This window comes from Parasteatoda tepidariorum, chromosome 3, assembly GCF_043381705.1.
Source record: "Parasteatoda tepidariorum isolate YZ-2023 chromosome 3, CAS_Ptep_4.0, whole genome shotgun sequence".
In the NCBI taxonomy this organism is placed as follows: domain Eukaryota; kingdom Metazoa; phylum Arthropoda; class Arachnida; order Araneae; family Theridiidae; genus Parasteatoda; species Parasteatoda tepidariorum.
In genome coordinates, this window is record NC_092206.1 from 85,544,963 (window position 1) to 85,568,623 (window position 23,661).

A 23,661-nucleotide genomic window follows, 5' to 3' on the forward strand; every position below is an offset into this window, starting at 1 on the left:
TAATGAATGGTTAGAGTAAGTATTTCTTGACGAACTAAATGATTCAAATTATTATAATAAAATTAAAAGATTTAGCAACGAAACAAATAAATAAGCTAATGGAGTTCGAAACAGCTTATCATAGTTATTAGCATAACAGAATATTCTTATGCAATTCCATTTCAACATAAATTCATCTAAAATCTTGTGATATGATCAGAAAACAGATATCACATCTTTTCCTAAATGAATATATGCATAATATTTTAAAAAATCAAAGAAAAAGAGATTTACGATCTTTGAAAAATAACATCGTGTCAATGACATCATCATAACATCATTGTTAAAAATGAAAAGAAAATAGAAAAAATGATTTTTTTGGGGGGAGGGGAATTATTTTTTATGCGTTTTTAAAGGTTTCTGATCGTTGTTTCTGATAAGGATTTAAACTCATTTAAAGGATTGAAACACACTTTGAAAAGAGTATGGTCAAAACTACCAGATTATGGTAAAATTTACCGTGTATTTTGCTCTATGGGAACAACCAAAAATCTCGGTAATTTTTATCGAATTGCTTTGGTGATGATTTTGGTATAATTAACAGTAAAATGTAGTTGTATAATATGTCATAAAATTCGGTTAATTTGAAAAAGTTTGATAATTTTATCATGATACCTTAGAGCATGGCAAAAAAAAATTGGTTAAATTTATTTTCCAGTTTCGCACTTTTAACTAAATGCGTGGTGATAAAAATTATAATTTTGAAAACGGGAATTTACCATAAACCGTTACCATAAAATGGTAAAATTACCAAATGCATATTTTCAATACCGTATGTTTTGGTTTTTAATACCACGACTATGGTTGTTGTTTTTTTTTATCAGAAAAGGGTATTTTACAGTAATTTTTCCTCCGTGCACGATATTTTTGTCACTGATTGTTAATATAAAAACATGTCAAAAAGTTAAGATGAATTATAAAGACAAAGACTTAATGTTTTAAAAAGACAATGTAAATCAGCTTTTTATAAAAATAATAACAATAATAATGATAATAAGTAATGATAAAAGAAATTTTAAAAATGTTTGTGAATAATCACAACAAAAAAATCAGAAATAATAAAAATATAAAATGATTAAAAGTGATGATCAATTATAAATAAAAAATACTTGGCCGCAACTAATGCATCATTGAGAACTTCTAAAGAAACAGTAAATCAGCTTTATATAGAAAAATTAATACAAACTAAAAAGAAGAATTTGTTTTGATAGCCAGCTATAATAAAAATATATTTAATGCGCAGCAATTTGGTAATAATTGAATAATTTAATGTGAGCATATGTTCTATAATTAATGTTTTACAGGTTTACTAGCAATTTTGAACTGAAAAAAAAAAATCGTTTGCATTTGGTATTATACGAAACAAATTGAAAATATTCTTTGAAAATACGCATCTCAAATGATTCTATGCAGTAAAATAGAACAAACTATTGAATTCAACTTGACTTTGACTTTCAACGTAACAAAAACAGCTGAAAACTTTTCTTTATAAAAACATGTTTTTCTTTTTAGAATATAAAGAAAAAGTAAAAGTTGCATTAGGAATTGGGCTTTTTAGCCTCCAGCATCCATCGAAGTTTCGGATCCTTCTTTATACGTTCCATAGCTTCTTGGAACGTTTTTACAGGAGAATAGGTCGGCCTGATAGAAGGATACTTTTTTCTTTTCTTATTGTCTTGGGGAAAGATGTTTTTTGTGGGTTTCTGTCGAGATGGCTTGACTGTGATAGGCTTAGCGGTCATTGGTTTTGACGGCTTATACGTAACTGACGTCGTAAAGCTTGGCTTCTGAGTAACTGGTCTTTCATCAATTACGGTTTGGTCTGTTATTGCTACATCAGCACATGATTTGAAAGTTTCTTGATTGCCACAACCTAATCCATAGGTTCCATCCTTGCATCTACCCCAGTTGTTTCCTAAGAGAAATAAATCTTATTAATAAATTGTTCGATGGTAGTTGTATTCATTGTAATCCTATGTTGATAAGAATTTATTTTGTTTTATTTATTCTCCGTTCGTTTAGCCTTCGTGGCAATTTAAACCTAAACCTAAATAATGAAGAATTTCATTATATTGAGTACTTGAATAAGGTGAACAATTGCATAAATGACTCATAAGGAAAAAAATGGGTTTTAAAAGATTTTTTATTATATTCTTTGTTTTCACACTTATTTTTTATTTTCCTATAGCATTTTACCTTCACTAAAAAAATTGCTCAAGTAATTATATGCTTCTAAACATGTTTTAATTGAGAATATAATAACTGTAGTTATTTTTTCAGGACACAAAAAAAAAAATTTCCCTCAAGAAGACATGAAAAACATCATTCAGGCCTAAGTCGGAGATATATCTGTAATATTTTGGGAATGTTTTTTTCTTATTATGAATTAGACAGGTTTTCCGATGTCTACTAACTTAAAGCAGCATGTTTATTTTAACACTCTAAATGCTCTGGTTAGCATTTCAGTTAGAAATTATCATTTTTATTATTTTCAGTAAGCTTTTGACACACTTTTATTGTTTAAGGTAAGAGCAGGAAAGTACACTGGGCTCTATTTTACAATCCAGTGGCCTTTAACGACTCTCTCTTTTTAGAAGATCTTTCTCTTTTCTGCAGTTGGTTGCAATTATAATACAAGCTTTTATTTCTTTTAATATGTGTTAACTAAACTAAAAAAAGAGACTAGAATCATTTTTATTTTATTTAAGAAAATGCCTTACAGAAGACCTGTCGCTATATTTCATTGGATTGGAAAATCGCACACCTGGTTAAAAAAGAATGTGTGACTGGTTTTATGAACACTCACACATCCTCGTACATATCGATTGAACTGTACAATCACCTGACTGGCACTTGGGGGCATTTATGTAAAAATCGGATAAAAATTGATAAAAACATTCTCGAGTAAATTTTCACCATCTTCACTGGGTGTCAGAAATTGGTTGCGGTCCTCGCAAAAAACCTTGTCTTTTCACTTCGTAACCGAATCTAAGTGGCTGTATAGTTCAGAGCCGGAATTACATAATAAATTAAATAATAGTTATATTATTATTAATTATATTATGTTATTAATAATCACCAAATTAAACAATAATTATGAATTGTATAATTATATTTTCTCTAATTTCTTTAAGAATACTAATTTTTTGTTCGGTTAGCTTACATAATTCTTACCTTACACATGTCACATATATGACATAAAATATAACTCTAAATATTTAATTTAATTCTCAGAAATAAAAAAAAAGTCTGCATTTAATTGGAAATTAATACCTTACTGCAGCTGGTAAACGTGGAAAAATAAACTGTTTATAATATCAGTAAATACACCAAATAGCCTCAAGGATCATCGTGAGTATTGAGACTCAGTGAAAATTTCTGGATCAAAATACGGTATAATACGGTATAATTACGGTCAATTTACGATCAGTTTACGATATAAAGCACCGGGACATTAAGTGCCGGTACTTTATACCGTAAAATACTATACCATAATTATTACAATAATATTTATTTAATTAGAGTGATTCATTTATTTTAGAGTAATTATTATTGTGAAAATTAGGGTACATGAGAATTTTTTGTTGCTGAACATGCTCTGGAAAAATTGAATATTACTGTAAAAAGTACTAAATGCCATTTGCGAACTGGAATTTTTTATTTTTGATCTGATTTTTTACCTGGATTTTTTTTACTATGTATATTCACAAGTGTTCCCGTTGGCTCCGAAAATATATTTATCTAACAATCCCAACGTGGTATTCAATTTTTTAGGGGGGGGGATATTGAATTTTATACAGTAAATTATACAGATTTATTCAACGAAGATTAAATATCTATTACGATGAAATTATATTTTGATTCCTTTATAATTGTAGATTTGCATTCAATGAAGATTAAATATCTGTTACGATGAAATTATATTTTGATTCCTTTATGATTGTAGATTTGCATTCAACGAAGATTAAATCTATTACGAAGAAATTATATTTTGATTCCTTTATGATTGTAGATTTGCATGTAGATTGAACGAAGATTAAATATTTATTACGATGAAATTACATTTTGATTCCTTTGTGATTGTAGATTTGCATTCAACGAAGATTAAATCTATTACGAAGAAATTATATTTTGATTCCTTTGTGATTATAGATTTGCATGTCAACAGTGGGTATTGTATTACTATAAACTATTCATTATGTAGTTATATATTGTTTTAATCAATACCCTTATAAATTTATACTTTTAAATATGTTAAATTAAACCAAATATTGCGTGCATAATTTTTTCAGAAACAAATTATATCCTTTTAGATAGCTAGTATATACGTAAAACAGTTTGTTTAGAAATAGCACATAAATCAGGTTTCAAATACTAACCTGCAGTGTAAGTCCATTGGAAGACGCAATGTTTGCAAGTGAAACCTTTGGGCAGTTGCAAAGCCAATTGAACCATTGATCTGCCATGTCTCTCAACGTTATATCGAGTGTCCGTTTCGTTGATGATAGTCAATAGATTCTGATCCAGGCATTCTTGCGTAACTTCTTTTTTTGGATTCTTGCTGGGACAGATTCGGAATTCAAAGAACCCTCTGTGATTGGTTGTCACGTCAACTACTGCAGAAATAATCTACGGCATAAAAAAGAAAGATCAAAATCGGGATATGATTATAAAAACTCAAGCAAAACTCTAATGCAGGTTTTCGCCGCTTCTCTGCATCACAAATACTGTTTACTCTAGCTTAAAAATATTCTTAAAGGACTAGTTAGTTGAAATTCTTCATTTCGCTCATTTGGTGAAGCAATGACGTAACTGATAATTACTCCAATTATCAGTTACGTCATTGTTTCACCAAATGAGCGATTTGGTTTCCTTGCCCTTCTGCTCTCTGTTTAAAACTAAAGTTATGTGTGGGTAAGCATTAATTGCTACAAATTTGTCGCTACATTTTGTTACAAATACGTGTTTTTTTTAATTATTATTAAATTGTCCTAAATAACATTTTAAGAGATAAATTTTTAAAAAACATTCAGCTAATTATTTTCTATTTAAAACAATAGAAACTAAATAATTGTGTTAATTCATTTACCTTATTAAAAAAAAAAAATTATTAAATTATTATGCTTTATAAAATTATTATTTTAATTTTTATTTTTACTTTAAAATTTCAATTCTTTTTTAATTCTAAAATTTTTTTAACGTTTGAATGAATGATTCAAAGCTTTCGTTAATAGAAATCGCAAGTATCATTTTGTTATTGACGTTGAACAGCCGATTCAATTCTGCTTTTACGACTAACAATTTTCAACCCCGTAGCCTTGGAATTTTGAAATCAATCCGAAAGACAAGAGAACTCCTGGATCAAGCATCGGCACAAGCTGGCCTTCGTGACGGACTTTTTGATGACGTTACATGGAGAAGAAAAGCACGTAAGCCTCCCACAATTAGGCCGAAAGCAAGGGAATTCTAACCTATGATCCGTCTACCACTGAGGATATTTTAAGTCAGCACTGTGGTCAGTGAAAACCGTGAGCTGAATTCGTATCGACGAGCCAAAGCTGTTATTTGAACCTGATTACCTCATGACCCCCTGGGCCACCGCGGCTCTGTAACATTTGTTAATAGGATTCACAAATACCATTTGTTAATGTTTCTCAAAACTCCCATTAAAGCATAAAAAGTTAACAAAAATGTTTCGTCGTTGTTAGCCAATTAATAACCATTGAGCAAGCCATTAGTAATTCAGCAAAGTGTATTATCTAACAAAAATGCTTCCTTCTTATCTAACAATATTATGTTTGAAAAATGCCGTATGAGAAACGATGTGACATCTAATTATCCATTAAAGTATACAACTTATCAACAAAATGTATACAGTATATCATTCAAAGTCATTATTGTTTACAAAATGATTCGAACACGAGCCTGCGGTTGTGTTAAATTAACTCTTTATCGGCGTCGTATTCGCAGCAGGAATGCCATGTATTCAAATCCATCTTCAAATGTTATCTAAGGTGATCTAGTTGTGACTCTGCATTGTGTGAGCTCATTTTTATCTTCTACACTATTTCAAAGAGATAATCATCAGGCTCATTAATATCCAAGTTCATTGCTTGATCTGAAAATCTCAAAGTTCACAAATGGGCTGCTAAGATTTTGTACGATAAGTAGTGTTGATATCGTCCAAACACGAGTGGAATCGAATAGTTTTTTTAAAAAATGAAAAACTATTAAATTTAGGCTTTTTATATTTCGTTTGGGTAAAAATTAATTTTTTTCTGTTGCTGAAATATAAATCTGATTATCTTGTGAGAGCAAAATATATCTTACTTAAATTAAAAATATTGATAATTAAGGTTTGATCTTAACAATCTTTGAAGAAATGTTATTTACGTGATTTTGTTTGAGCTTACATAGAAATTATTTTAATAACAAACGCTTGTGATTGATATTCAAAGTTTAATTCGGATGATTAAAAATATTCCGTTTTGCTTAAAAATTAGTTACTATTCATTATATGACAACAAATAAATAAAGTAATAATAACTGATTCGAAACTAATAATAAACAAATCTAAACAGGGATTTATTTTTACCATTTAATACCATACCATTTAAATACCATAAAGTATGCTTTCGAATACTATCGTTTGCATATCTTTAAGCATAATTACTATTTAAGATTTCTATGTCGATAATTATATCGTTTGCATTATTTTTAATCTTTTATGGAATTTTATTCAAGTTAACAACACAACTTCACTAGCAGGTATCCAATTGATTAGTTCAGTGCTTGGTTTTTGTTCTACCGCTCACAAGGTGAGAATCTTTTTCGTTTTCAAATGCATACAAAGGGGAGTTTTTTTTAGAAACATAAAGAATATTTGTCTTATATCTGTTAATTTTTTTTATTTAAAGTAGTTAAGTTAGTTTTAAATTTGCTTTTAACAATAGTAATGAATATTACAATAGGTTATGATTATGCGAGATTGTTTAAAATGTACGCTATTTTTGATTACCCTATCTATTGATAAATCTTTAGTAAATTAGAAAATAACATCTGTGTTATTTGGCCAGAAAGATAAAGAAAATAAATTTTAAAAATATTAGCCATCTGGGAAATAAATTTTTATAAGCATCTAATTTTTATAAAATAAAAATTGTCTAATCTATGATGTTTTTAAGTTAAGATTAATGTATGTGAAAAAAGTAGCGTCCCAACTAAAAAAACTTTTTTTTTAATTAAATCGACTGCATTCATAAATGAAATTCTATTAGCAATCATTTTTTCAGCTTAAGTTTTTAATTTTATAAATTAACAGCGCTCAATATCTTGACAGCAATAATTAAAATTCTACATTAAAATTATTTTATCGTAGAAACTTGAAGAAGTAAAAATATTATATACATGTTTTATATTGCCACTTTTTTTATTACTTTAATTTTATCTAAAAAATTTTCACCGCTCATTTTGATTCTTTATTAAAATCGGGAAGGAATAAACTTTAACTAAATTTCTAAATTCGTAACTTTAATTAAATTAAAAAATTCTTAACTTTTATAAAATTTGAAAATTGTTTACTTCTTGGTGCAAAATTTGTATTAAACACATCTTTCATACTTTTTTCATTATTAGGAATTAATTTATATCAATATAAGTGAAAAGTATTATATTTAGAATTGTAATAATTTAGGGTTTTGAAATGCAGCATAAGATACCGGTGTCTTTTTCTGCATTAGAGGTAAAAAAATTCCCAACATGACTCACTTCCAAACAATAAAGTTTAAAAATTTCCGCTATTTGCAGATACTACGATCTAAGAGAAAGCGTTATCCGTCATTGAAATGTCGTTAATTTACAAAATCAGGATTACATTGTTGTTAATTTACAATTCAAACATTTATCAAATAATAAATGTTTGAATAGGAATGAGAACAAAAAATTTCAAACTACTTTTTTTTGGATTTTACATTTTAGTAACTCCTAAAATCTAACTGATTTTTTAGTCACTATTCGACTATTTTCTATAATTAAAAAATACCAAAATATATTTTTGCTTATAATTAAAATCCATGAAAAGGACACCGGTGTCCAATTTGCACAAAGGATTAATGTGCAAGTTATTAACTTTAATTAAAGTTAATAATTTATTTAATACTATAACTTTATACATAGCCTTACTTGTCCTGGCTTGTATCTTCGGACAATTATTCCATTTGCGTATTTCCCGCCAGCTTCATGAGGTCTTGGATGAGGAACATGCCATGCATCACCACATACTCCACATTTACCACCATTCTGCTTCCAATGGGTCTAGAAAAAAATTTTTGTTGCATAATTTTTCTGAATTGGATTTAAAATTAAGAAAATATATCTTTGCATAATTATCGGAGATCATTGTTAGATCCTTTGACTCCATAATTTTTATTTTATTTTATTTCATAACCAGTGTTGAACGGCTGACCCAATACTGAGTTTAAGATGATCAATGTTCACCTTTGTAATTTTGAACCCAACCCAGAAGTCATTGTATCTTCCGGATCAAGCAAATGGGACCTACAAGACTTTTTATGGGAGCTCTTTAATGGAAATAATCAGCATTTGTGTTAAATGGAGAGGAAAACAACGAAAACCTCTCACAGTTAATCCGACGGCAAGAGGATTCTAACCCATGATCCGTCTACCACTGAGGCTACCGTCAGCATTGCGGTCGGTGCGAGCCGGGAACAGAATTCATATCAACCAGCCCGATCCTGGATCACGTCATTTGGAGGCGATTGCTCTATCCCTTGAAGCACAGCTGCTTTTGACTCGATAATTATAATTATTGAGTGTAATGAAAAAAAATTTATATAGGACATTTTTGGAAAGAAATTAGATTTCTCAGGAAACAAATGGGCATACTTATCTAAACAACATAAATTCTGGTTTAGAATTCTTTATCGTTTGCAGATTTTAGGATTGAAATGAATTTAACAAAAAGCAATTGCTGATTAACCCCTTAAAAAGCATCTCTTTTAGCTTTAAATTAAAAAGCTCAGAGGGCGAAGGAATTGTTTAAATTCGTGTTAATGATTTATAGGTTTTATTTTTTGGAAGCTTACGAACAAGAAATAAAGCAAGGTGTAATATGCAATTTAAATTGTTATCACATAATCTTCTTATTTAATTTATAGATTTAATGAATAATGCGTAAGATAAAACCGCCACATTTATTAAAATGTTATTTTGAAATTAGAACCTTTCAGCTCTCCAAATATGTATACCAAATTTACAGAATACTTTTCATAACGATTTATTGTTTCAAATTTACGTTTCTCTATTTATAAAAAAAATCTCGAATTTTAATAATTATAAAAAAAAATTTCCTATTCTTTAATCGCCAGAATGAAAATCAGGTGATATTTTCGGTCATTATTCTAAACACGGCGTTTTATCTAAACGGCAGTTTTACTCTTGCAGGGATGCTAGCTTCTACGAAACGTGTCATTGAAAATAGTACATCGCACTTAATCTTTCTCATATATTTCAACAGAACCCATATAAATAACGTTTTGGAACATCTTTTGTACTGTCAGAATAAATAAAATAAATAAAAATTCTTTTTTGCTTTTTAGATTTAATTCCTTTAATAATTCGAGGAATTTTACTTTCATTGTATATGAGTAAAATATTGCTATTTCGGAATCAGCGTTATACTTCGTGCTTAAAAACATATGTATGCATTTTAAGATTAAAAAGTCAATTTTACAAATAAAAATTAAAATTATAATTGCGCATGCTCAACTTGTTGATATTTTTCGCTGAAAAATTTATAAACAATTCATTTAATCAACTAGTTCTTTTTTTTTAAATTTCTGTTTGTAAAAAAAAAACTATTGTCATCCTAATCTCGGTGCTGATAGTTTGATATTGATTCACTTATTATATTATAGCATATATATTTCTATAATAAATGCAAATTGACAATAAAAAAAGTATTTAAGAAAATATTCCTCTACATCTAAACAAGCACTTTGTTATAAGAGAGCTTCATAAATTCTACTTTTAATACAATATAATGTCCATTTTTAAACAGGAAACGAAAACATGAGAAATAAAACATTTTAAAAGTAAAAATTAAAAAATTTTATCCACGGAAAACAGGATTATTTTTATGCTAGAGTTTAAAATTGCATAAAACAAGCTAAGCATAAACTTTAAAAAAAAATTTAAATTAAAGAGGCTATAAAAAATTACCATTATTAGTAACGAAACACATTCTATGTGTGGGCATTAATGATTGCACTGTTTTGTTTATAGCACCGATACTGCTGTATGTCTTCTATTATTGCGTTTAAAGTTGTTTCTAAGTTAATATAATAATTTGAAACTAAGTATATAACTTCATTGATAAAATAAATGCCATTTAAGTAAACTTTTCGAATGTTTTGACAGTAATATTGTTTTTTTTTTTTAATGAATTTCTTAGAAATAGCGTTAAAAAATTTTTTTAAAAACTTATAATTTACAGTGCCCAATCTTAAAAATACTAAGATTTTATTAAAAATTAATTATTATGCATTAATTTCTTTTTAAATCATTATTAAACAATGCAATTCTTTTTTTACTTTATTAATTAATACAGTTCATTTTAATTTAAAAGAAATAAGAAATTTCTTAATGAATATAAAATTAATATGACTATTTTAATTCAAATTCGAAGAAATAGGAAGGAAAGGACTGTACATTCATTCCTCCACAATATAATCCATCATCATCGTAATTTTTTGGAGTATCATATCCGAATCTCCACATGCTAGGACGCGATGGTGGCTCCATCAGGCGAGCATGAGATGAAATAGACGTGATTGTACAAAATATTGTTGCCAGGAAGAGAGCAACACTTACACCTTTGATAATCATAATTTTCTAAAATAAAAATAAATAAAATATAATAAAAGCAAATAAAAGTAAATAAATAAGCAACAATATGAGATAAATTAATAAAACGGATCCTAATACTTGAATTGTTTGAATTTCTAAAGAAATTTAAATATCCAAAACAAACTTCCTTCGAAATTTCGAAAGAAGATGTATAATTGATTTCACGAAACATTCTTGTGCTTTTCCCCAGAAATTTTCTAAAACTCTTTCCAATTTTACTAAAACATTTTACGCATTCATTTTTTTAGGGATATGATGCTATACAGAGAGTTTTGAGACTAGTTTTAATTTCAAATAATACAATATTATTTGCAATATTTCTGTAAGGAAAAATTTTAATTTAAAATAATAATAATAATTCATCAAATAATTTGAGCAATGTTGCATAACAATGTATTATCGGATTATATTCTCTCAAAATATCTGTGATAGATGCAAAATTAAATGCCCCCCCCCCTTCCAAAGTACAATTACTGCTGTCTAAATTTTAAAAATATCTCAGAGCTGAAAATAAAAAGTTATACCATCTGATGAAGAGAAAAATAATTTTTATAATTATTTATGATTGTACTTTAATTGATATACGATTTTTGTTATTTATATTTACATTTATCAACATGCAAAAAAAAATTTCAAAGAAAAATACTTCCATTAGCCTCATTTGAAACTTGCTATGGAGAAAACTAGATCTTATCTCAACCAAATTTTGCAAATTTAGTTATATTTGATTGGTTTCTTTAAAATAAAATCATCTGTGTAGGAATTTCTTAATCCAATTATTGGTTAAAATTTAAAAACCACTTTGCACAGAAGCCAACTTGAAAAACGAAGGTACTTCGCATTTACGTCATTTTGCGGCAAATTTAGAGATTTAGCACAATGGTATCAGATCGAAAGAAGACTTAAAAAAAAAAAATTTTTCAACAATTAAAATAGTTTAGTTTTAAGGAAAAATTTAACAGCAACTATAATAATAAAAAAATTTAAAAAAATGTCCAAAAAAATAATAATACCTTCATTGTAAAAAAATTATTTAAAAATTGGGAACATATTCATTCTTAAAGCATTTACAAATTACAATTTTTTAATAAATTTTAAAAAAAATTAGGACATCATAATGACATTAAGTAATTTTAAAATTCTGTAAAATAATTTTTTATAATATATTTTTTTATAATATATTTTTTATAATATTTCTTTTAATATGTATTGCAATTTTATATTAAATACTTACAAATAATTTAACTTATTTTACACGCTGTACTTTTAATCTTAATACTAGAAAATTACTTTTAAAATGTATTTCCTCTAAAATACAATAATAGAAATTACATTTTTTAAAAACAATTAATAAAATAAGAACTTTTAAATTCCTAAACTTCTAACTTCCTAGAAACTTCCTAAATCTTCCTTATCTTACATAAAAAATTTAAAAAAAACTCGCTATAGTTGAATTTCGCCATTGATGTGCATATAAAATATTTAAAAATAATGAAATTATAATTCTGTGGGTTATCTGAAAAGTATTCGCATAAGAATTTTACATATCTTCATAAATATCATAATACGGTGAATTATAATTAAATATCTTTACTATTTTAAAATGCATATTACTAACTAAATGTTAATTTATATAGTTGAATTTCTAACACTATACTTGAATATTTTATGAACAAATCTTGTTCCATAATACTTCCTAATAACCGTTCACTACGAATCTATATGTTTATTAATGTATGTTATATTTCATTATTCAAGTATTTAATAGTGAGAAATAGCAGAACTTATATACTTAAATTTTTAAAAATGTCTACTTATAAATATATAATGTTCATATTTCGGGTCTTATTTTTCTTAAATTCGGTGTAAAATTTCCCTTTAAATGTATATATTTATTAATGCATACTATATTTCAATATTAAATATTTTAAATACAATGAATTGCAATTCCATGTACCTATATGTCCGAAAATATTTTTAAATATTTTATATATATTTATATAAATATTTGCTAATATTATGTAAGAATTTAGTGTAATTAAATGTCATTAATAATTTATATGAAATTTTAGTATTAAATATATAATAGTAATGAGATTGCTGATGGTTGAAATCAAGCGTAAAACTGAATAACAGTACTCACCACTAAATACAGAGGTTCTCATCAAATCGGAAACGTACTCGAGGGTCAGTATCACCTAATAAAAGAAGACCTCCTCGTCTCACCACTTTTCTACCCGAATCACACATCTCAAGAATTTCCGTAGTTCCGCTCTTTCGGTAGTTTGTTTACTTTTTTTCGGAACGAATTCATAATTGATTCTTTTTTAACTCGCGAAAATTTTTATTTTTTTGTTCGATTTCTTTTCCTGCCATTAGTCTCATCTTCTTTAGGTGTAGCTCGGAGGCAATGTAGGACGAGTCAGTTCTTAGTCACCACCCTATTTTTGTTCCTGTTGTCCATTTCGAGTTTTCGGTTTTTTTTATTGCAATTTTGATTTTTTTAGGTTAATTGCTGAATTGAAATTGATGTTTACAACTGTTATTGTTCATTCAGAAACTATTCTTATTTATTTCTCACTTGCAAGAAATCTCTATTATTATGTTCATTTCAATAATTTCGCACTTTGAAAATTGAATAACAGTTGCATTTGTTATATTTAATTTTCATATGAAACATTAAACGTGAATAGACATGCAATCATTTCCTATGTTTGTGTATGTTTAATTGTAAATAAAACATATAAATAAAAAAAGTTATAGTTACAAGTATTTAGGCTTTATTTTTTTATGTTAGTTGCAAAAAACAGCAATAGTCTAGGTCTAAGCAAGTCTTTATTGTTAGAATAATTGTTGCTACGAAGTAGTAATATAATTATTTTTTAAAAAAAACTTTTATAATAAATCGATTAAATATATTTAAAAAAATTAAAAGTGAATGTCTGTAGTCATTTCATGTTTATTTATTTTCATGTTTATTTATTTCCATGAAAATAAAAGAAATTAAGATCTAGAAAAGTTCTGTAAAATTAAACTTTGCAATTTGCAATTATTTGAGCTTCATTGTCTGCTACTGTTAACTGCAGACCATACCTAATTTTTATTTTTAGAAAGGATATAATTACAGAAAAGTGGATTTATAATTATTTTATGAGTTTACGTGGCATTTCACATGCATGCGTTTATTCTCAAATAAAAATAATGCAAATTAAAATTTCATAATTTTATTTTTCAACCTTAATTCCAACGTTAAACATGTATAATTACAAAAATTATAGCTTGTTTTCAGAAAAGAGATAATTATTTTTAAAAAATAATATTAAGATTATTTTTAAAAAATTATTAATCACCATTAGGTACATCGCTGTAGCTTCATCTCGAATTCCATTTTTAATATATTAAATTTTGATGTATTAAGTATTCATCATTTTTAATTAAATTCATTTTATTAAGTATACAATGCATACAAAATGATATAACAGTTAAGTCTGAAAAAAACTTTCGCTATATAATCTAAAAATATAACAACTCAAAACGTTTAAAATTTCAGAATTTAAACCTTTATTTAATTATTAATTTGCTATTTTGGAGCTGTTAAAGAAGCGTTCCGCTGTAATCGTTTCACACGGGGAAAATAATTCTGGTAAAATTACCGCACTGCCTGGTAATAAACATCTTTTCCAGTTTAAAAAATTTAAAAAAAAGCATAATTTTAGTGTTAATTTTCCCGTTTATATGGTAACGGAATTCCAGAATTTCTGGTTTTCAAAATTATAGTTATTATTACCACACGTTAAGTAAAAATACAAAACTGAAAAGCAAATGCCATGAAAAAGTATGCCATGCTCTTAAGTATCATGATAAAATTACTAAATTTTATCACACTTTATCAAGCCATATTTTATTGCTAATTTTGCCAAAATCATTATCAAAGTACTTCGATAAAATTACAGAGCTTTTTAATGTTCTCAAGGAGTCAGAAACTCTGTAAATTATACCATATTATGTATTACCATATTCTTTTGCTTAATATGCATACATTCCTTAGTAATATTAAATTGTACTTTTACAGACATTTTTCCCAAAAACATATGTAGACAGTACACCTTAATTGTATTTTGGGAAAACCTTTTAAGAAATAATAAACTTGCTGTCTGCTTGAAAGTCGTATTGACCCCTTCCTTCTCGCTCCCGTGAAAATGGTGGGGTAAGGTTTCGCCCTCTATTTCTTGCTCCCATGAAATTTCCGGGCTGGAGTGTTCAGTAAAAACGTGCAAAAAGAATGAAATTAATTCATTTTTTTTGCCCAGAAAAATTTTTTATTTCTCATATTACACACCATATGGCAGTACCAGGATATTTTTTAAGGTAATTATAGATAGTTAGTTTATTTTAAAGTAAATATCAACTTATTTTAAATTAGATGTCAAAAAAATAGACACTTTTATGACCGTTTTCTTGAAAATTATCCGATCGTTAAGGGGTTAAGCACTCTTGTTTTTCAGAAATACGGATAAAACTTCTTTTTCAAAAAGTAACTGAAATTAATGTTGTTGTTTTTCCAGATTTTTGCAATTTTCCTTGATAGGCTTTGTAAATTTGAATTCTTAATTTCGAGAGATATATTTTATGATAGAAACGGAGTGAAATTGCAATAAAACCGGATGAAAAAAGCACATAATATTGGGTTGGAGGGAAAGTTCTGTTGTATTTTAGAGAAAATATTTGAATTCATTTATAAAAATATGCGTTTAATATTAATCAATTTTATATGCTTCGTTATTTGTTACAATCTGTTGCCATCTTTCAGGTAACCTGTGAATTCCTGTTTTGTGGAAGTTCTCGTCCATAGAATTGAAATAGTCAGCAACTGCCTTAGAAACACTTACAAAAGACTTGAATTTTTTACCGGTTGGATAATTTTGCAGAGATCTGAACAGACAACAATCTGATGGTGCAATGTCAGGTGAATACGGTGGGTGATTAAGGATTTCCCATCCTAACGCATTCAGCTTTTGCAGTATGCGGTACGCATGCAGTATGCGGGCGAGCATTATCGTGGTGGAACACAATTCCTTTTCTGGACGCTAATGTTGGCCTTTTTTCTTTGATAGCTGCATTCAATTTATCTAGCTGATTGCAGTACAGATCCGCGTTGATGGTTTTTCCCTGTTTCTGCAACTTGTGGTACACTGGACCTTTTCTGTCCCACCACAAACAAAGCAGTACTTTTCGCTGATGGATACTTGGTTTTGGAACTGTTTCTGACGATATTCCTCGTTTGCAGTAGGATTTTTTTTACCTAATATTCTCGTAAAGAATCCACTTTTCATCTCCAGTAACCAGCCTGTCCAAAAACGGCTCCATATTGTGTCTAATCAGATGTGATGAACACATTCTTACACGATCAGACAAATTATTTTCCGTTATTTCATGTGGAACCCAAACACTTTGCTTTAACACAAACCCAAGAGATTTAATGTGATGTCCAACAGTTGTACGATGAATGCCAAACTCTTCTGCAATTTCTCGACTTGTTAAACGTGGATTATTTTCCAACATGGATTGCAAAACATCACTATCGATTGACGACAGAACTTTCCCTCCAACCCAATATAACATAGGCTATTTAGAATACTGTTTTTTGAACATATTCTAAAAAATTATTGTCAAGACAAAAGGTTTCTTTCACACATGCAAAATGGGAATTAATTGATGAAAGTTCTAATCAATATAAAAAAAGCATAGTCAAGCTACCAGAATATGGTAAAATTTGCTAAGTTTCTGGAGTTATGGAGACACAAAAAGGGCTGTTATTTTTACCGAAAAACTTTGGTAATGTTTTTGGTAAAATGTAAGTATATAAGGTAAGTATAAATGTAAGTATATAAGGTAAGTATACAAGTAAATGTATATAAGGTTTTATAATAAGTGGTAAAATTGGGTAAATGTGGTAAGACTTTATAATTTTATCATGATACCTTAGAGCAGTGATTCTCAACCTTTTTTTTGTTGCGGCACACTTTTAACGATTTTGAAATTTGACGGCACACAATGAAAAAAATTAGATTTAAAGTAGTTTAATTACCTATTTTATACTGTGTTAANCATATTCTAAAAAATTTTTGTCAAGACAAAAGGTTTCTTTCACACATGCAAAATGGGAATTAATTGATGAATGTTTTAATCAATATAAAAAAAGCCTAGTTAAGCTACCAGAATATGGTAAAATTTGCTAAGTTTCTGGCATTATGGAAACACAAAAAGGGCTGTTATTTTTACCGAAAAACTTTGGGAAATGTTTTTGGTAAAATGTAAGTATATAAGGTAAGTATAAATGCAAGTATATGAGGTAAGTATACAAGTAAATGTATATATAGTTTTATTATAATAAGCAAAATTGGGTAAATGTGGTAAGACTTTGTAATTTTATCATGATACCTTAGAGCATGAAATAAAAACCTATTTTTGGGTTAACTATACTTCTTAATTTCGTATTTTTTACTAAATGTCTTGTAATAAGAACTAAATTTCGTATTTTTTACTAAATGTCTTGAAATAAGAACTAAAATTTTAAAAAATCAAAATTTTCGGTAAACTTTTACCATCTGAACGGAAAAATTACCAAATGAATGATTTAAATGTTGCATATTTTGGTTTTATTCATCGGAACTATGCTGTTGTTGTTTTTTTTTTTAAATCAGAAATGTCATTACCATACAATACAATAATTTTAACAGAATTTATTTCCTCGTGCAGCAAATTGCGATGAAAATGTGATCAGAGCAAGATAAATTATTTACTAAATAATATGCTGTCAAAATCTGCCGAAATCAGCTTCTAAACATGTTATTCAACTCTGCGTGATTAGAATTTAGAGTAACTTTTTTAAAAAAAATATCTGTTCTCCGAAATATCAAAGCTTAAATCACTGTAAAAAATTACAATAAAAAAAATTGTTATTATTAGTTGAGCATAACGTGCAGGAAGTTTTTAAACTTTACCTGCCAACTTAATAAAAATTTGATTTAGTTTGAAAATTTAGATTTATGACCGGCTTATTATTTTTTAACACGCAATAGCTTGTAATGTGAATCAATTATACTACTAACTACTACACTTTAGTACTTTAAATTTTATTATATAATTAAAATCAATAAAGATTCTATTTTTTTTTTCAAGAATAAATAATTTTAATGCATACTTTATAAAGAAATATATCAATCACTAAAAATTGATGGCAGTAAGCATAAATCATTTTCGCATTATAAGAAATCGTCAACAACTTTATTCGTCATGCAATATTTCTTGAGACTTTTGAATCAACAAAAACGTTCGAGCAATTAGAATGTCGGTCGACGACCCTACTTTGACCTTTATATTGCGGCTTCTGAATATTCATGGGCAACATTCTTAGATGAATCAATCTTCCGAATTCAGGGGAAAAGCGGAGATCCGTGATGTTACCGACGGTTACGCCTTTCCCTAAATAACATTCATCCAAATTTGAGAAAGTAAAAGAAAAGAATAAATTAAAAATCATTTTCACTTTTCTTTGAAAAATGATTATGAATTATATGTAATTTCACAGAGAGAAAAAATTTATCAAACATAATATTTAAAAAACAAACATTTGAGACGAAAGATTTTTAATATTTTTTATGAATTCTGTTATAAAGGGGATATTTTATTTTTCAAATAGCTACTCTTGAAAATTCTATAACTTTTCCGAGTAGTATGTGCGCAAATATTTCATTAAATCTGTTGCGTACATTGAACTCTTTTAGGCAAATATTTTAATTTTCTTGAAACGTGTTTATGCAACTTTGTTAATGAAAACAATTTGGTTCTATATGGTTGAATAAACAATCTTTGCTATTGAAAAACAATTTATTATTTATTATGTTAAAAAAAAGAAGAAAAAAAAACTATTTTTAGAATTTTAAGGTAGGAGGATTGGAGAGTATAAGCTAAAGATTGGGAAACTTCTTTGATTATTGTGCCAGTTAAAAATAATTACTTATTTACTGGTGTTAATATTCTTCTTAAAAATAATCTTCATTTTTTTTTTATTCTTTTCAAAAATAATCTTTAAACCATTGTACATTGATTTTAAACTGCATAATTATATTATTTAACTGTCTTTGATTAGTCTTTACTATTTTTGCATTTTATTTTATTTTATAACCGTCGGTGAACATCTGACCCAATTTTGACGAGTACCAATGTTCAACTCCGTGGGATTGTAATTTTGAACCTAATCCAAAAGACAAGGAAACTCCTCCAAGGGTTATACTCTATTTTAAAAAATGTTTGTAGATTATGCGTTATTTCCATGAACGAATAAATGTATTATTTTCAAATCTTAAAAATAAGCGTTTTTTTAAGAGTTTTTTAGATTTTTACTAATTAAATTTTTTAATATACACAGAACATAATTTACAGACAAGCTTTTTAAATGATTTTTTATTCTAATATAAATATTTTCCAAAATTCAATAATTATTTTCGTGGCATTTTCCGAAAAGAATTTATGCAATAGCTAAATTAGATGCAGTTTTTGGTTTGGTATATTAAACTTTTTTAGTCAAATATTTTAAATTTATTGCATGTTCTATCTTTCATTAAAACAATAGTCATTGCATATTGAACTCAACATTTTATTTTGTCAAAAAGATTTTATTTTATACTTATTCATTTACAAATTTATTCATTTATATATTTATTCATTCATATATTTGCTCATTTAAAAATTTATTCATTTATATATATTCATTCATTATGCCAATGCATTATATTATATTCGTCACCATTGCACTATGATATACTTCACCATTATTTATTTAGTATCATTCATTCACTTTTCTTAAATACGTATATAGTTTCGACTGGCAAAAAAATCACTAGAACTTTTGATATTCTTATAGAAAAAACTCTTTTTCCGCAAAAAAACATTTTGTTTCCTTTTTAAATGTACCTTTTTCAGTTTTCAAATTTTCAGATGAAAATTATCAGTTTTAAAAGTTTTCAATTTGACGTGTGTCCCTTTGATCACATGGTAAACACCGAATCAAGTAATCAAGTATCATAATCACACATTTTGAATGTCGCCATCGTTAGTGATTTCTAGCACTATATAAACGCATTCTTTTTAACTTTGTTCAATGTTTTTGGTATCTGTGGTGCATAAATAGTGCCTTTGACTGAACCCCATAGAAAGAAATCATATAGCATAAGGTCCGGGGATCTTAGCGGCCATTTGATTACTGGCAAATCCAGTCAGACAATATTGGGTGAATTTTTGGTCGAATTAAAAAAGGTATTGACACAAAAGTTTTCAATACAAAAAAAAATCGCTTCACAAGAATTTTCTTTGTAAAAAATGGAATGAAAAATTATGCATGAAGAAAAAAATCAAACAAGAAAGAAGAACGAGGAATGCTTTGATGGACAAAAGTAAAAGAATATTTTCTGTCATGTTAGAAGAAAAATAAAACCACCAAAACTCTGTCAATAAACTATCCATGATAGAACTCAACAAAGAACTTAAAAAATGAATTTATGCAACGTTAGGAATAATTGAGAGTGTATAACTACAAAATGTGTGGAACGAACTTGATTACTAGATCCGATATTTGTCGTCTAACAAATGAATATCGGATGGAATACATTGAACATTCGAAACTAGAAAAAAATTAGCATATTTTTCTTTACTTTCGTGTATTACTTATTGTAGTATGTGCAATAATTTCGAAACTATGAGTGTCCAATATGCCATTCATTTGCCAGATAATTATGCACATTTTTACTGCATTCTTAATCATTCTTTGAGAGCTATTAATAAATTATTAGAATTCCACTGAGCAAGAAATATTTCGAAGTACAAAACACAAGTTTAAAAAATGATGTTGCTAAATACGCTTCTCTTTTTATTTCGTCAATTCAGTACTGATTATAAAAAAATAAATATTTATCACTATTAAAATGCATATTCATCTACATTTTTATTAATAGTTATGGCATTTAAATTTGCACACACGATAACTTTATAAGCAATCCTCAGATAAATGAGAAAAAACGTGAAAATTTTGAAATAAAAATCTATTTAACCATTAACTACTCATTTTTTAATTTCATATCCATTAGCTACTCATTTATCCATTAGCTATTCCATTAGCTACTCATTAGCAATCCATTAGCTACTCAAGTGGCTACTCAAGTTTTGCAACTATATCTCATATATGAAGAGAAATTGCTTCGTATTTAGCCTATACCAGGAGTACAGAATATGTTCGGTTCTGCAGAAATTCAGGCAGCATAGGGAGAATTTTCGATTTAATTAAAAAAATTATTAAAAATTTTTTAACTTAAAAGAATTAATCGCTTTCCAAAAATTTTCCTTGTAAAAAATAGAATGAATAATCATCCTTGAAGAAAAGAATAGTACTAGAAAAAAAACGAGTGCTGTCTTGCTGGGCAAAACTGAAAGAATATTTTCTCTTATACTAGAAGAAGAAGAATATTTTCGTTATGTTAAATATAACACAAGCAACTTGATATCACTATTTGTTTATTTATTAGTTTGAATTCCTAAAGTTTATAAGTGGGACCTTGAATTTATATTTATGAATATTTACTATTTCAATATATTTTGAATATAAAAATAGAATTCAAAATAAAAATAGAATTTAAAATATATTGAAATAGTAATATAAAATAAATTAATACATATGCTAGTTCATTCAAGAATTGTGTAAAACCAATTGATTTTTTTTTATTTATTTAAATAAAAAATTATTATCAAAATATTTTATCAAGATAGAAACTTTCTAAAAATATTTTTAAAAAGCTATTGTAACTTAAATTTTTTTCTCTTAGTTTTAAAGAAATTTCAAACCAAAAAAACTATGCTCTGAAGAAATATTAGGCTGTAATAATTTTCTGCCCTCCTAGCCAGTACTTAAATTATAATTAATATTAACGATTATCTTTTGATTAATATCTTATTTTAATTATATATAAATCTTATATTAATTGTCTTTATATTAATTAATATTAATAATAATTAATATTATAATCTTAATTAATATAATCTAAGTTTTGAGGAAATTACAAACTCAAAAAACTATGCTCTGGTGAAAAATTAGACCGTAAGAGTTTTTTGCACTCCTGGCCAGTACTTAAATTATAATAAATATTAACGGAACTTTTTCTTAAAAAAATTGTCAATTACCTTGAAGGTTAAGGCAGAATTTTGTAAGTTTTGTCCTTTTGTGAGAAATTTATCGTATTTTAATTCGTATAAATTAGTTAAAACTTTATTTAATTTTTCAAAAATTAATTAAATTAAACATGTGAACACTGTTTTAACGCCTTGATAACCATGAAAATATGTTTGTTTTATTTATTTTATTTTATATGAGCAACATATACTTACTGATTATTTTAGGAGAAAAACGAAATCAAAGACACATACGATTAAGTTCGAAAATGGATTCCAAGTGGTAAGACAACGCTTATATTATATCAACTTTTCTGGTAAAAAACACCTATTTATGCAGTTTACTATCATAAATTTGAAATGTTTATCTTATTTACATAAACAGTAGTCAAATTTATTTCATACAAAAGTCTTTTTAGTGCGTTTTAATAAAAGTGATTCCTAGAAATAATCAGATTATTTAAATTCCTTTGCTACCAATTGAAAATAATTTGAAATAACACACTGCGAAAAATAAGTAATTCGGATTCTTTTTAAGTTACACCTTCTTACACCATTGGAAACTAATGACTTTTCTTTAAAAGAAAGGTCATTAGGCCTAACAACGTTCATTAATAGAAATGTTGTTAGGTTCGCCGTTTAAGGAGTCTTTAATCGAAGAAAATAGATAAAAATCATCAGTGTAGGAAATTATTTTTATTTATGTTTCGAAGAATATTTTCAAGATCATTCTGGTCACATATGTTGATAGTATACTCGCAGATTCATAACAATATAATAAACTTAATGATCGAAAAACATTCTAAATCGTTTTCATTTTTAATGCAAGCTGCTTCTATAGCTATCAGTAACATATTCAAAACCGTTTGCATGTTTTTGTCAACTACTCGTTGTTTGGTTTGGTTCCTACTAATGCGCAGCTTGCAAAATGTTGACTGATAATTCTCAATTTTTCAATAACATTTCTTATGCATATTAATATTAGATATTATCAAATCAACTAGAAAAATGATAAAAATCTATCAGTAAGATTTCAGTTTAATGTTCAAAAAAATAAAATCTTTGTCAAAATCTTAAAATTTGATATCAAAATTCAATTAATTCCATGTCAAAATTTTATTAAAATCCATTATTATGTAAATTTTAAGAGTATTGCTCTTAAAATATTTGTAAAATATGAATTAATTAATTACTACAAATGTAACAAACTTGATGTTTTTCGTATGATAGATTGAAAATGACTTTAAAAGATGAATAAAAAATTTGAATAATTAGCATAAGGCTTGATACGAGCTGCCTTTATAGTGATTTTTTTAAACGGAAGGTAATTATCATCTTGTCATATAATTTTGAATGTATAGGCTATGCAAATTTTTAGGATTTTCTTTCATTCATTACGTACTTAAACTCACGTTATAGTTAAAAGGTTTTCTTTTTGGCTTTTTGAAATATACCCATGTATTTAATCCAAACGCT

The 23,661-nt window shown here is 27.0% G+C and overlaps 2 protein-coding genes across 3 annotated transcripts; both read right to left on the bottom strand.

Annotated features, from left to right (window-relative positions):
* Positions 1-1,432: 1,432 nt before the first annotated feature.
* LOC107437375 (uncharacterized) lies at positions 1,433-22,488 on the bottom strand. 2 transcript variants are annotated; one of them, XM_043047384.2, is made up of 5 exons: positions 22,402-22,488; positions 10,768-10,950; positions 8,221-8,352; positions 4,419-4,668; positions 1,433-1,954 (listed from the first exon to the last, which is right to left on the bottom strand). In XM_043047384.2, the coding sequence occupies exons 2-5, from the start codon at positions 10,942-10,944 to the stop codon at positions 1,578-1,580; spliced, it is 936 nt and encodes a 311-aa protein (XP_042903318.1). In that variant the 5' UTR covers positions 10,945-10,950; positions 22,402-22,488; the 3' UTR covers positions 1,433-1,577. The 2 variants fall into 2 exon arrangements, with proteins under 2 accessions (XP_042903318.1, XP_042903316.1); XM_043047382.2 differs by lacking the exon at positions 22,402-22,488 and adding an exon at positions 13,109-13,237.
* On the bottom strand, positions 15,949-16,587 carry LOC139425289 (histone-lysine N-methyltransferase SETMAR-like). The gene is made up of 2 exons (XM_071179262.1): positions 16,268-16,587; positions 15,949-16,168 (listed from the first exon to the last, which is right to left on the bottom strand). The coding sequence occupies exons 1-2, from the start codon at positions 16,585-16,587 to the stop codon at positions 15,949-15,951; spliced, it is 540 nt and encodes a 179-aa protein (XP_071035363.1).
* Positions 22,489-23,661: the final 1,173 nt, after the last annotated feature.

Coding starts and splice junctions, on each gene's coding strand:
- LOC107437375 (XM_043047384.2), bottom strand. CDS start 10,944: ATGATTATCAAAGGTGTAAGTGTTGCTCTCTTCCTGGCAACAATATTT. Junction 8,353..10,767: donor TATATTGTGGAGGAATGAAT/GTACAGTCCTTT, acceptor ATTTTTTTCTAG/ACCCATTGGAAGCAGAATGG. Junction 4,669..8,220: donor GAAGATACAAGCCAGGACAA/GTAAGGCTATGT, acceptor TTTATGCCGTAG/ATTATTTCTGCAGTAGTTGA.
- LOC139425289 (XM_071179262.1), bottom strand. CDS start 16,587: ATGTTATATTGGGTTGGAGGGAAAGTTCTGTCGTCAATCGATAGTGAT. Junction 16,169..16,267: donor ATTCTTTACGAGAATATTAG/GTAAAAAAAATC, acceptor GTGGTGGGACAG/AAAAGGTCCAGTGTACCACA.